The 13,522-nt window shown below is 36.5% G+C and overlaps 1 protein-coding gene across 1 annotated transcript in view; it reads left to right on the top strand.

The window, feature by feature from the left end:
• LOC140157658 (uncharacterized) overlaps positions 1-11,793 on the top strand; it is a 56,072-nt gene extending 44,279 nt beyond the window's left edge. Inside the window, exons 21-27 of the mRNA XM_072180899.1 lie at positions 617-711; positions 967-1,072; positions 1,682-1,857; positions 2,509-2,650; positions 3,134-3,230; positions 3,887-4,050; positions 10,958-11,793. Of these exons, the coding sequence (XP_072037000.1) occupies positions 617-711; positions 967-1,072; positions 1,682-1,857; positions 2,509-2,650; positions 3,134-3,230; positions 3,887-4,050; positions 10,958-11,167 (990 nt within the window). The 3' untranslated portion in view covers positions 11,168-11,793. The remainder of the gene's footprint in view (positions 1-616; positions 712-966; positions 1,073-1,681; positions 1,858-2,508; positions 2,651-3,133; positions 3,231-3,886; positions 4,051-10,957) is intronic.
• The last annotated feature ends 1,729 nt before the right edge of the window (positions 11,794-13,522 follow it).

The following is a 13,522-nucleotide window of genomic DNA, read 5'->3' as shown; positions in this document are numbered from 1 at the left end:
CAAGAGATTTTGTTGGTATGACCCTTTTCAGTGGAGAGCTTACAACATGCATTAAATTAATTGCAAATGCAGAATGGTTGCATATACTTAACGAAAATGGTAATGATCTATGCCATAATGTCCAATCCTATGAATATGTTACAGATTGAACATTACTTATAAATTTATTATTAAAAGGGCATTTTGTGATCCACAGCATCATTCCCCCCCCCCCCACTTTTCTCAAAAAAAGTTGAGATTGTTATACCACTAGAAACCTCTGGCTACATAATGTTTATGTACAGAAATTTCTTGCAGATTTATTCGTTTAGCAATTTGAATTACATTCTGGTACACCAGAACGAAATTACAACACATTACCTATGGAGCAGTGTAATACACATAATCATGCATAACTCGCAAATACAAAATTGGAATCAACTGAAATTTTGGGAATAAGCTATTTTTCGTGGATATCTACTGAGATATGACATAAAAAGAAGATGCTTGGATCATGAAATACTCCTTTACTTTCTAATTTGAACATTAATATACTAAGGTACACTTTGCAAGACCACAGAAATACAAACTGCAACACTCTTTTATCCACCATTGTTTTGGTGCATTTGTTTCTCAGCAACGTCAGCGGCAGTTAGCTCAGTTACAGCAGCAACAGCAACAACAGCAGCAGCAAACGCAAAGTAGACCTGGATGGGGAAGTCCTAACCAGGGGTAAGTAGTAAACAAATCAAATAAATATTGTCAGATGCAATGACTGAGAATCGGTGATCAAAATGTTGCGACTGATTGTGAGCACTAGTATGGCAGGCCCGAGGTATTTTTTGCTGTAACGAACAGGTCATTTATGAGCATTGGAATACATAATGGCCAGCAAATTATAGTGCGATGAGACATGATACAAGGGAGAGTTGTGTATGGAGTGGCAAGTTCTTATTTTAAACCCCAACTTTTTTAAAATCTTTTCAGAATACCTGTGAGTGTAAGCGGTCCCACCAAATCACTTAGAGAAATTCAAGAGGAGCAGGCTAGACAACAGATGGAAAGGAATAAACAACAGGTCAAAGCACAACCTGTAAGTATTGGGCTATTCCCCTTGAAATACATACACCCCCTATGAAAGACATGACCTTAATCTCACATTTGAAATTCACACTCCCTGTGGGGGAGATAAAGATCATGTCTCCCATTGGGGGTGTATGGTTTTCAACTATAATAGCCCAATTATGAATGGCTACAAATCCATTTTATGGGCAGCATTAGAATGAAAGAATTCTTGTGCATCTTTTTCACTTTTTCAGACTGCCCACAGTGATCTGGTAAATTTCCTAAATTGACCATTTCGATATATCTGAAAAACCTTTGCAATTGGACCCCTACATACATGCCGATGCGCACACCATTAACGAACAATGTTACTGCGTAGTTCAGCGTAGTCAGCTGTAACAATGTGCACATCAGCATGGCTTATGTTGTGGTCCAATAGCAAAGGCTTTCTGGATTTACCGAAATTGGTCAATTGGACAACTCGGTATGGCTGCATTTCCATGCACACTAACGAATACCCAACATTGGATTATCATTTTAGTCATGTCACTTCCTTTTGTTGAAGCTGAAAAATAGTTCATCTATGATTTTACCTTTTTTGTAAACATTTAATTTTGTCTTATTCCATTATGTACAGAGTCTATCAATGGCATCAGCTGCATCAGGAGTATGGGGCAGTGGGAACTCCAACGCTGCCATGAGCTGGGGCAATGAAGGCCCTAGCACCTGGAGTAACCCACAGACCACTAAGGCTCCCATGGGATTCTGGGACGAATGCGCAAGGGATAGCACCAATCCAGTATTAAAAACAAAGTAAGTTTCATTGTGCAAACCACTTGCCCTATAATACTGGCATCTTATATTGGCACAAAATTCAGTTTACAATATCACTTTTGACTGTTGTTGGTTTGTGTATCAACATTTTTCTCTATTCAACATGTAAATGTTTTATTATTTATACCTTAAGTTTGCCCACTCCGAAGAATATTCATATGCATGTGGGTGCATATAACTATAGTATTCAGCAAGGTCCTTCAGCGGTGTTCAACTGTCCTTCCTGATTATCACATACATAGAACTAGGTCATGTGTTGCTACGCAGCTTGATTGGCGAATGAGGTGCCGATGTGATGATGATGTGATGTGATGCAATTAGCCAATCAGAACCCAACTTCCGTGTTTTCGCAATAAACAGTGCCAAATTGGCAGACCGCTATTTAAAGAATGTTGCCATATAAATGCGGTAGTGGGACTTGAATCTAGGACTTTTGTTGAAGGGGCAAGTTTTATATCAACAATCTGCTATGATCAATAGATGCTATTTATAATATACATGCAATAATCAAGAGTATGAGCTACACCAATTGTTTGCATGTTCAGTTACAATATGGGTTTAAAAAAGGGCTGTATCCAGTTTACTACATATCATTGATGCCGACTTCTTTGTGCATTGCATTCTTTCTAGTAGTAATAATGCTAATTTTCCGGCTCTACGAGGCACAGCTCCGTCCGCCATTCAACAGCAACAACAGAGACAACAACAGCAGCAACAACAGCAGCAGCAGCAGCAAACCAATGCCAACAAGTCAAGATCAGCAAAAGAGGAGGTATGTTATGATACCCAGGCATGGGGTGGGGGATGCTATTCCATTTGAAATTCAAATTTTTTTCCTGGAATGAGCTTCCTACATTGAACATTGGGCTATTCCAGTTGAAATCCATACACCCCCTATGGAAGACATGGCCTTAATCTTCTACACGCATGGATTTCAAATGGCGTTACTTGAATGGGTGACTCCATTTGAAATCTACACCCTGGGAGATTAAGGTCATGTCTTCCATAGAGGGTGTATGGATTTCAAATGGAATAGCCCAATGTTCAATCTAGGAAGCTCATTCCAGGATGATTTTGAGATTTGGAGGGCACAATTTGCTTCCCAATGAAAAGAAAAGGGTTTACCAAATATTAGCCAATTAGTCCAATACGGAGTGCATAAAAGAACAGAATACTATAGTAAGGGAGAGTTGTTTGGTATATTATTTGAATCCAATTTGGTTTTGTTAATTGTGCGTCTTGTCCTTTCATACAGGAAACTGTTCGCAAGTTGTTTCAAAGTAACATGCCGTCAGACGAGTTTACCCAATGGTGCGAGTACATGCTTCAAGGAATGGCCTCTTCAGTAGACAGTGAGTGTTCTACATTACACAATCAATGGTTTGCCCGTAGCCCGTTATGTATTAATTTAAGATTGAAATTCATCATAATGTACATATGATAATAGCTCAGCAGATGAAAATAATTATAATGGAAGTTTTAATCCTATCGCTATGCATTGTGGGTAATGGGTAGATGGTCAAAACTCTCATTACAAAATTCATATGGACTAGTGAGATGTTTTCAGCACAGAGGCTAATCTAGGAGAGTCCAGGTGCTGCTATGTTTGCAAGGGGGCATATTAATATTTTTCGTGAAATCCATGTGGAATGCTTTGTGCTAGTTATACAGGCCAAGTATAATCGGTACCACACAAGTTCAGTTGTGCCGTCAAAGGTGCCAACAACAACAACATTATGCGCGATAAACTTTACGCATACTTTTCGATATTAACACCAGCAAAATACACACATGTATCACTCACTACCTTGTGAAGTGAACCAACACTCATACCAGATGCCAATAATCATTTAATTTTGGAACTTGCCTGAAAAATGCCAGAGTTAGGCTATTCTTGATGTATTATGCAAAGAATAAGAGTACTATGCACAGTGCTAAACAGAGTCTATATGCTCTGTGGTCTGGTGTGCAACATAAAACAGTTAACCTGTAATTTTTACCTCAACAGTCCCAACATTCATATCATTCCTGCAAGACGTCGAATCACCTTACGAGGTCCACGACTACGTAAAGATGTACCTTGGAGAATCACGCGATACAGCAGAGTTTGCCCGACAATTCTTAGAGAGACGCAATAGGCAAAGGGAGCAGCAACGCAAACAGAGAGAGATGGTGAGAACAAGTTTAACACAAATTTTGGGTTTTCCATTGGTGAACTAACTCCTTATTTTAAATTAAACAAAGAAACTGCAAGAGCAAATTGCCTGAAACCCAATTCCCTATTCCCATTAACTACTAATATAATTGTCTTGTCTCTTTACTGTTGGTCATTCATTATTAATGTTTTAAGCTAACTGGATCAACTTGAATTTGTTTTATCAGAATTTTGTTTCATGTTTACATCACAATGTTTTCCCATTACAAGCCCAGTTGGACTTTTTATTGTTGTTTTATCATTACAAGTTCACAAATTGAATTGCTTTAAATTCTGTATGGTCTACTCTTAGTAGACTGACTATCTTTGTTGCTTAGTAACTTAATCCTAGAGTAAACTTCATCAAGTCCCTTATCCTATACATTTTGGAGACCAGGTTTTTGAAGTAACCTATATCCCCTTCAATGTGATTTTTAATGAAGTATTATTATCTTAAATATGTACCAGTTCATAAAAAATAGTTAAATGCTCTTTATTGTTTTCAAAATATCTTCAGTTAAGCAAAATGTATGATTCCGTATTGTACTCTATGTAAAAAAACAGTTAGGAGGGAACTTTGTAAATAGGCTTGCCTTATACACAGTTGTAGTGGTGAATTTTATTATAATTATTATTCTGAATTGTTCTGGTCCATTGATGAAAAAGAATGCAAAACTTGTGTTGCATTTTCTTTCTGTCGTGATATTTGCAAAACGTTTGCTTTGTTGTTCTTTTACTTGGGATAAATGTATTTCAATTCTTATTTCATGAAACAAGTCCAAATTTTCTCTTGTTACAATTGTTTCTTGTTTCAGTATTTTTACGCTTCAGTCATGAATTTAAGTTGATTTATTGACCAAAGTTATTTTTTTTAAACTTTTTTTTCACTAATCCAGTATTTGAAGAGTGCACACTGTTATAATTAATTTCTTGCCAATTTATATATTTTTTCTGGAAATATGGATGTGTTTATTAATCAAGATTAAATCTAAACTGGGATTCTAAGCACATTTAAAAAAAAAGTCCCTACGTGTTAGAGTGGTCTAACTTTAATCACAATAATTGAAAGCAATAAACATGATGCGAACAATGTTGGTAGAAAAAGTATGATATCACATGTGTGTAAATTCATATCGGAATGAGGAAGAAGTCAATGCATGAACAGAGCTTGGTGCAATTCGAAAAGTTGGTAATTCAAGCAGATTATGCAGTGTGAAATTGCATAGCATAAGATGTTCCTACATACCTAAAGTGAGAGGCAGTCAGTGTATGTCATCGATCAATACGCGGATTTAGGGGCTTCTCTACCAGAAGTCAATTTGTGCTGAAATTCCTTCCCACAATGCAATAAGCGCTTTGCATAACAATAGATACATTTCGGAGGTTAATCAATATTCTTTGTTATGCAATACGCATATTGCATTGTGGGAAGGAATTTCGGCACAAATTGACTTCCGGTATAGAACCCTAAATCCGTGTATAAGAATCTTTCATTCTATGCGCACTTGTTAATTTCTTGATCATTCTGATTGTGTTTGACACAAGTGTGGTATCATACTGTATAGCAGCTGACAAATTGCTCCGAACGTTCATATCAAATTCATTGCTTTGTATTAATTGTACTCAAAGTTATGAGCACTCCAACAAATAGGAACTCTCTTTTTCCCATGTGTTTATATTAATTTTCAAAATCATCCAAAAAGGTATCCTTCATTCTTTCTGTAAGATGTCCAATTACATACAGAGTTCTTCCCCAAGTAATTTCTTACCAGAAAATTGTTGTTTTTTCCCTTGTTTGCAGTGTAATGTACCCAGATTTGTGAACTTTATTTACTTATATGATTCAGTTTAGGAATATCTTTGAAACACCTAAAGCAAGACTTACGTGGGCTCAGAAAAAGCAAGATTTACATGGGCTCAGAAAAAGCAAGATTTACATGGGCTCAGAAATAAGCGTTATACAGCTGCCATTTATTGTTGCGTATCCAGAACATGAGAACTCAAACTTTCCTTTTTTTTCTTCTTTTTTTTGATTACGTTACCAGTGATATTTCTAATACCTAATGAGGAGCAAGACTTATATGCGCCCATAAATTGTATCTTTATACAGAATACATTTACAGCAGCGAATGAGTCAAGACGTGTCTATTCCAACCAGTTATTCAGCTAATATCTGCCTAATACAAAAGGTGATGATTACACTCCCCGATCCCTGCTGATTATATTTTATCCTTACCAGGGATTAGTCAACTCAATCCAGTTTCTTCTTCAGAATTTATTTTTGACTTGGAAGGGGTCAGTGATTCCTATCTAACACATCCAAATTCACATCAAATTTGGCATAATTCTGATTACTACAGGCTTTTAAAATAGAAACACCGGAACCAGTGAACATCAGGAATGTTTTATAGCCTACAGGAATATCTATTCTAAATCATCAGGGTTATCCATTTTAATGTCAAACAGGATTAATTGAATAATCCCCGTTAGGATGTAGGTCCAAATTATCTTTTTTTTTTCTTTCTGTTTTTCTTTTCTTTTTTGATTTTGATACATATTTTTCATCAGTATCTTGCAGAAATATATAGAAATGTACTGCTGGGTGATTTAATAACAAGTTGCATCAGCGTGTCATTAATAATGCATTTAGTTGAACCAACTGTTTTTAAATTGCACTTGCCTAATTAGGTGAAATGTTGTTATCCCAATATGTTTGCTGGATGCTACCTGTCGTATATGCTGTACTAGTCAACAAATGATATTGAAACTCTGTAAGGAATCATCTCAAAAGATTGAAGTCATATAAACACAACTAGTTTTATCTTGGTGTAGATTAGGCAAAAAGAAAAGGTTTGACTCAAAGCTTGCGCGCGCATTTGTAAAATCACGAGATTTTTTCTCTAAATACCATAAAAATACCAAGTCGGGAATAAAAAAAAAATCGCATTTCGCATTTGTTTTCAAACCACTTGTGAGCTTTGAGACAAACCTTTTTTTTTTTTGTCTTAGTAACTAGTTTTGTTTCAGATACTTCCCCTATGTAAAAAAACTGGAAGTAAGTCCAAAGAAATTTTTTAGAGCATAGGATAAATATTGACATTTTTAACCCCCCTAATGAAACTAGTTTTGTTCATTTATAAGACTAATCGATCCTTTGGTTTGGTCCCTTACATTGGGTCATTCCATTTCCATGTTCATGTATACCTTGTGGGCTTCAGTTCAAACTGGTAGTCTTTCCTCCTATGAAGTTGTTTAACATGCATTGTATGTTTACATGGTAGCTTCTAGTTCATATCTCCATCAAGTGCATGGCATAATATATTAGTGTCTTAGCTAGCCAGCACCAGTTCACTGTTGTCAGATACTATTAAATTACCATTATAGTTTGAAAAGATCTGTGAATTCCAAAAGTCATACCAAGGAAATTTCCTGATTTGAGGGGATTTTAGTCAGGATATCCTATGCAAAAGTACATGAATGTTTTTCAACCATATCAGGATTTGTTTGAGAATTTAATTTGTTGACTAGTACATAAATTGCATTATTTGCACTTCCTAGTTGATGTCCCAAACCCGGGGAAGGCTGGGACTTGCACTTGAGCGCATTTTTGGAATGTTAACATGCAGAAATTTCCCGACTATATCTTGGAGTACCAGCAGCTGGGACATCAACTGACAAATGCATATAGCATTGATAGTGATATTTTGTGTGTGTGTGTTGGCATGTCAAAGTTGATTATAGTTCAGGTTTGTTTCTCCTTAATATAATTGCATTATATGAATTTGTCAGTTCATATCCCAACCCCTGGGTTCCTAGGATCGCCGGGTCTGGCACTTGGAATATTAAACTTACAGGGCAAGATATATGTGTCAAATTCCGGCCAAGTCCCAACCCTCTGCTAGCCGGGCAATGGGCTACAAACTGACCTTCCTCTGCACAATGCCCAACCTTATGCATTACACGGCCAACAGATAGGATACCTCGTTAGCAAGCCCAGGCAATCCAGCACTAGTTGCCCTGGCCCCTGTTCTTAGCAGGTGAAATGCCATCTCCTTAGCAAAACCCGGCCCAATAACTGCCAAACTCCCGTCCAAGATCTTTGACCAGTGTGAACTCACAACAAATCCAGGCATTCGCCTGACCCACCCGGGCAAAAAATTGTCAAATCCATGGCTAACATACCGAAAAGTCCCTGACATCCATAGGTACCCAGGGACAGGGATATCAACTGACAGTGCATAAACAGTGCTTTAATAGTGTGTGGTGGCATGTCAGCACCCTGTAGTCTCTACAGGCAACACATTTGGCTGTAGTGATACGCAAAAATAATATAAAAAAAAAAGAAGGTCTATGTGTCCGTACGTATTCTCTTTGCTTTGTTGTCTGTGCTGTTTTGTGTAGGGTGTGTGTACGTATATATGTCATTCCTTGTGGAGACTTTTAAATCCTGCCAGTATATTTTCCTAATCAGGACTGGAAAAAAAATGTTTCTTTCCTGGTAAGATAAACCAAATTTCACTTGAAGTACAGCAAATTTTTCCATAATCTAAAATATATTTCTTACATGGGGTAGACAAATTTCCCTCCAAATTCCAACATCTCCCTCCAAATTACAGTACAAAGTGTATCTGGGAATGAACTTACTGGATTACGCATTTTTTCCAGGAATGTTCCTAATTTATATATTTGTATGCAAATAATTACAGAATAAAGCTAAACTCCCCACTCAACCTGATATACTGCCAAGATATTTTAAAAGTTCTTGGGTTTTAAATCTAAAAGTCAACACAAGGTACATATTCCTACTTGTGGGGTCAATGCGTGCAGGGTGTGCATGCATACATGTGTAATGAGGGTATACAAGTATATGTTGAATGTATAGAGGTTTAATTGTATTATTTTGGCAATGAAATGGTGAATATCAGTGTCGGATTTTTTATGTGTGTGGGTGGGAGTTTGTAAACACCAGCAAATGAGGACACAGGAGAGATCTATGTACAACATTGGACGCACAGGAACCATGGACATCCACAACTACCATGGACATCCAAGGTTCCTAGTGTTTTTATGTAAAAGCCATAAAAAAGCATTAACTTGTGTAGCTAGTGAACGCTGATTGCCTGTGTATGGTGAGTCCGCCCTTAACCACATTCACTCTAAGAGAAACAAAAAACAAACAAAAAACATCAAATGTGTGTACACAGTTGGGTAGTAAAAAAAATTTCACATCCTCATTTGCCGATGGTTACACATACGCACCTGTTGTATGGTTTTTTTCTTAATTTGCTTTACTCATATGGACCTTAATTCACACCAGGTTCTACATGTCGACTTCTTATAAGTCATACATATATGTTCAATGTTGTTATAAGTAGCTGATGATTATGAATTTATCTGAATTATGGAGTGGGAATTTCAGTGCACTTGTGCAGGCTTCAAAGGGAGTATTGAGCCTTCCCTCCTCAATATTGGTTCACTCTTCAAAAATTACTTTTAGGCAAAGATTCACCTTCTGTCCAAAATATTCATCACAAGAAAAAATTATTGGGTCAAAATTCACCTGATTTGTGAGTGCTGAATCTATGTAAAACGTATAACAATTTACATGAAGGTAAAGATTAGTCAAAGAGTCACTTTTGCGATTATTTGTTTGGTTGAAGATTCACAGCATCTCATTGGGTAAAGATATAGACAAATCCAACGAGCCAAGTCATGGTTAGGATTTGGTCGGCCATTACTGGGTCCCGCAGCACCAAACTGGTGTTGTGACTGCTCAATTGGGTGGATTAAAGCCGCTTAAAATTTGATGTTAGATTCTTTGTGTTTTAAACTGTCATCATTCTTTTGTCTACCTGTAACACAGGTGATAGAATGCAGTTTAAAATACCCTCCCAAGGCGGCATCATTTCACATTTTAGATGAGATGGAGCCGATGGGGACCCAGCTATGGCTGCCATTGAGGTGTAGGAATGCGTGAAATTGGATTTGTCTATACCCTGTGGTTTTGTTCAGCAAGCTAAATATTAGACTCATTTTCACCAACTAAATGGTAAAGTCTTGAGGAGGGTAGGGTCCAGATTCCTTTTGATTCCTGCATTGGTGTCATGTCGGCCCTTTGTCGGGGTTGTCGGCATTAGATTTACCTTTCAAATGAAAGTTCACAGCTACTGGTTTTTTCACTATTTTCTTTTCTGCAACTTTCTCTGAAAAAGATGATAAAATTTGTACCTGTTGCATATCATGTATAAATCTCAACAAATACCGCTGATGTCCAGCATGCATGCATCTAAAATAAATGATGCCAACTCATTAACAATAAAAAGAGGATGATAGTATTATTACTCCAGTCATATGTGATTTAATATCTTTTTGGTCACAAGGTCAGAGGTTACGGCCAAATAAAAAAGGTTTGTCTCAGAAGACGGCATGTTTAGCTTTTAGAATTCACAAATAGCACATTAGTATTTCGTCCATGTTTTGGTGTTTTTTTCTTTGTATTACTTTAACATACAGAAAAATATAAAAAGAATTGGCTGTCTGCTTCAGAAAAAACAGTAGCCCAAAAATAACAAACAATTTAGGGAGTAAGCATAGCCTACAAAAAAGTAAATTGATTTGCCTTTTCCATGAGACAAATTTTTATTTGACCTATTCATTATTTTTCACCATCCTGCTGTACAGAGTATGCATTCATAATGACATTGAAATCCAGTATGCTTTATGTATGATGCTGATAGCCCTATGAGATGTCTGCCGCCTGATTTTTCCCTGATAATTTGCATGGCTGATTTGTTATTAGAGCAAGATTGGTTTTCATGGCCGCCCGTTACTTTTCTGATGTACATACTTAATGACTAGTGGTGATCTCTTTTTTCCCCACTACAGGATTCCAATTGGATTGGTCAGCCAAGTAAAGGCCAAGGAGCTCTGACAGGCATGGGTGACTGGGAAGAGGTTAATCGCGGCAATGGCAGTGGTGGTAACAAAATGAAAAAGAAGAAAGTCAAGCAGCTTGTGGATCCAAGCATCCTAGGTTTCAGTGTGAATGCCGCTGAGAGACCAAATATTGGTGAAATTCAAAGCGTCGATGATTGATTGATTTCTTGATTTGATTGATTGATCTAGCGAGTGGATGCTGATTCGAAGTTGAGCCCGGTCAGTATTGATTATATAATCAATATTGCTACTGTGATTGAAAACCTTGTTGCCTTGATACTTGATGGAAAAATAATAAACTGAGCTTTCATTGAACATGTTTGAAGTTTGTTGGTCACGCTGACGCTTAATGGTACAGAACATCATAAATCGTAAAAGTTTGAAATTACGATGATGATGATGATGATGAAACTCGGAGAAAGAGACTCTGAAATTAAACAAACTGAACTAGTTTATATTTTCTAAAAAAAATATTATATTGTTGCAGATTTATGAAGATGGGATCATCACTATTATCATACTCATTATTTTTTTGTTGTGTTATTTTTTTTTACAACACATAAGCCCTTCACAGTTGAAGAGGGGAATGAATGAGGGTACGATTGCTACATAGTAATTGTGGGTTATATTATGGATTGTAATTGAACAATTATGAACAGCCCTTGCAAGATACAAATTCAAAAGCTTTAGATATTGCATAAGAGCGCACTAGCATAGTGCACACATTAGGGATTGCTTACATCAATTGCTTATTTGGTAAGAACTTATGTACCAAATTCCAAAAATTAAAAAAAACAAAAACACTAAATCACTTATTTAATAGCCATTTTCATTTGGACAATTGTGTTTCCTATCTTCGATATGGGTAATTTATATTGTTGATTGATATTGTAAAAAAGAAGACCCTTATTATATGGAAGATGCATAAAAGGTTATATTTCAAAAATCAATGCAATTAGATCTCAAGTATTGTTCAACCATAAAAGGCAAAATATTTTTGTGGCATGTAAGTTTCACTTTCTGGAAAATTTTTTTGTGGCATGAAAATGTTACTTTGTTATGATTTTCAAGTTGACCTGCTTTAGCAGTGTTGCCAGTCTTCAGGAAATTTCCTGATTTCAGGAAATTTTACTGGGATGATCCTGTAAAGCACATTTTTCAGGAAATTTTTTTGCTATTTCAGGTTTTTTTGACAATACTGACTGGCATCTCTGCTTTAGGATGTTGCCAAAAGTGATATTATGTGTTGGGTAACTGTATAAACAAATCAACATTTTGATGACTTGATTGTAGTTACAGTTTCAAGTTCATTAAAAAAATGTCACCAAAATATGGATTTGCTGATATGAATCCACAAATTGAACTGCTATACAACAGTTTCCTACAACTGTGAAGTATTTGCTGAGAAGTGTCACTGATAACACAAATGTACACTTTTGTTCACTTCAAGTTCGGTAGTGAGGTGAATTTTTTTTTCTTCGCCATTGCACTGCAATAGTGCGCCTTTTTACCCGTACATATACGACCAGGGAAATGCATACCTACATCACTACTGAAATTGAGGTGAACCAAAGTTTTGAGATTCTTATGTGTTGGCATTAGACAAGGAAAGAAGTTTAAAATTGTTCAAAAACTTTATGCAAAGAATTTCAGAGAAACGGCTGCATCTCATCAGCAGTTACTGATAATTGTCTATCCTTCATTCCTTCCGGATGTTAACAATGACCTTTTTGTTCTTTTGGATGGTATTTTTAATACAGATTCTGCTATGGGAAAATTTGCTTCTCTGGAATTATTTGAATGAGAGGTTTGTTGACCAGTTTTAAATTTACCGATGTCAGTGATTACTGGAGAGACCTCCAAAGGTGCAAGTGTTGACTTTTGTATTGAGTATGATCTTTCAAGCATTCACTTTCAAGCCACCAGAGTATTGAATATACAGTTGTAATTGGGTCCTTTCACATTATACCATTTGGGCTAACAAGTGTCCACCAGTTCATTGTGTTGTTTCATTCTGTTTGAAAATATATTTATGTTGACTGTTTATTGAACAATAAGTCCATTACAAAAATGAAGGAATGTCGGAAGTAAAACTGAATTATTTGACCCAATCATACTGTCTAAAATTGAGGTTCGGAAAGACAGGAAGAATATGGCATCAATTGCAATCTGTTAACCCCCTGGACACTACCGGTCATCTAACAGCATTTCTGATTGGTTGATAACTTGAAATGCTCATTTCAATTGCCAATTATGACTTGGCTTTAAACTATTTATGGTCAAACTTGCATTTGCAGATGATCTTATTAATACCCTCCTTGATTGGTTCAATATTGGACACAATATTCATTTTGGCCAATCGGCAGGTAGTTCTCTTAGGGTTAAGGAGCGTGCAATATGGTTGAATGGGTTGTCTGACAAGGTAGTGTTACACATTGATCAGTCAAAGTGTGGTGCTATTTGTGTCATGGGAATTTTTCAATCCTGCTTTTAGTGTGTGAATGTAGTGCATAT

Source organism: Amphiura filiformis, chromosome 7, assembly GCF_039555335.1.
Source record: "Amphiura filiformis chromosome 7, Afil_fr2py, whole genome shotgun sequence".
In the NCBI taxonomy this organism is placed as follows: Eukaryota; Metazoa; Echinodermata; class Ophiuroidea; order Amphilepidida; family Amphiuridae; genus Amphiura; species Amphiura filiformis.
This window is presented reverse-complemented; position numbering and strand designations above follow the sequence as displayed.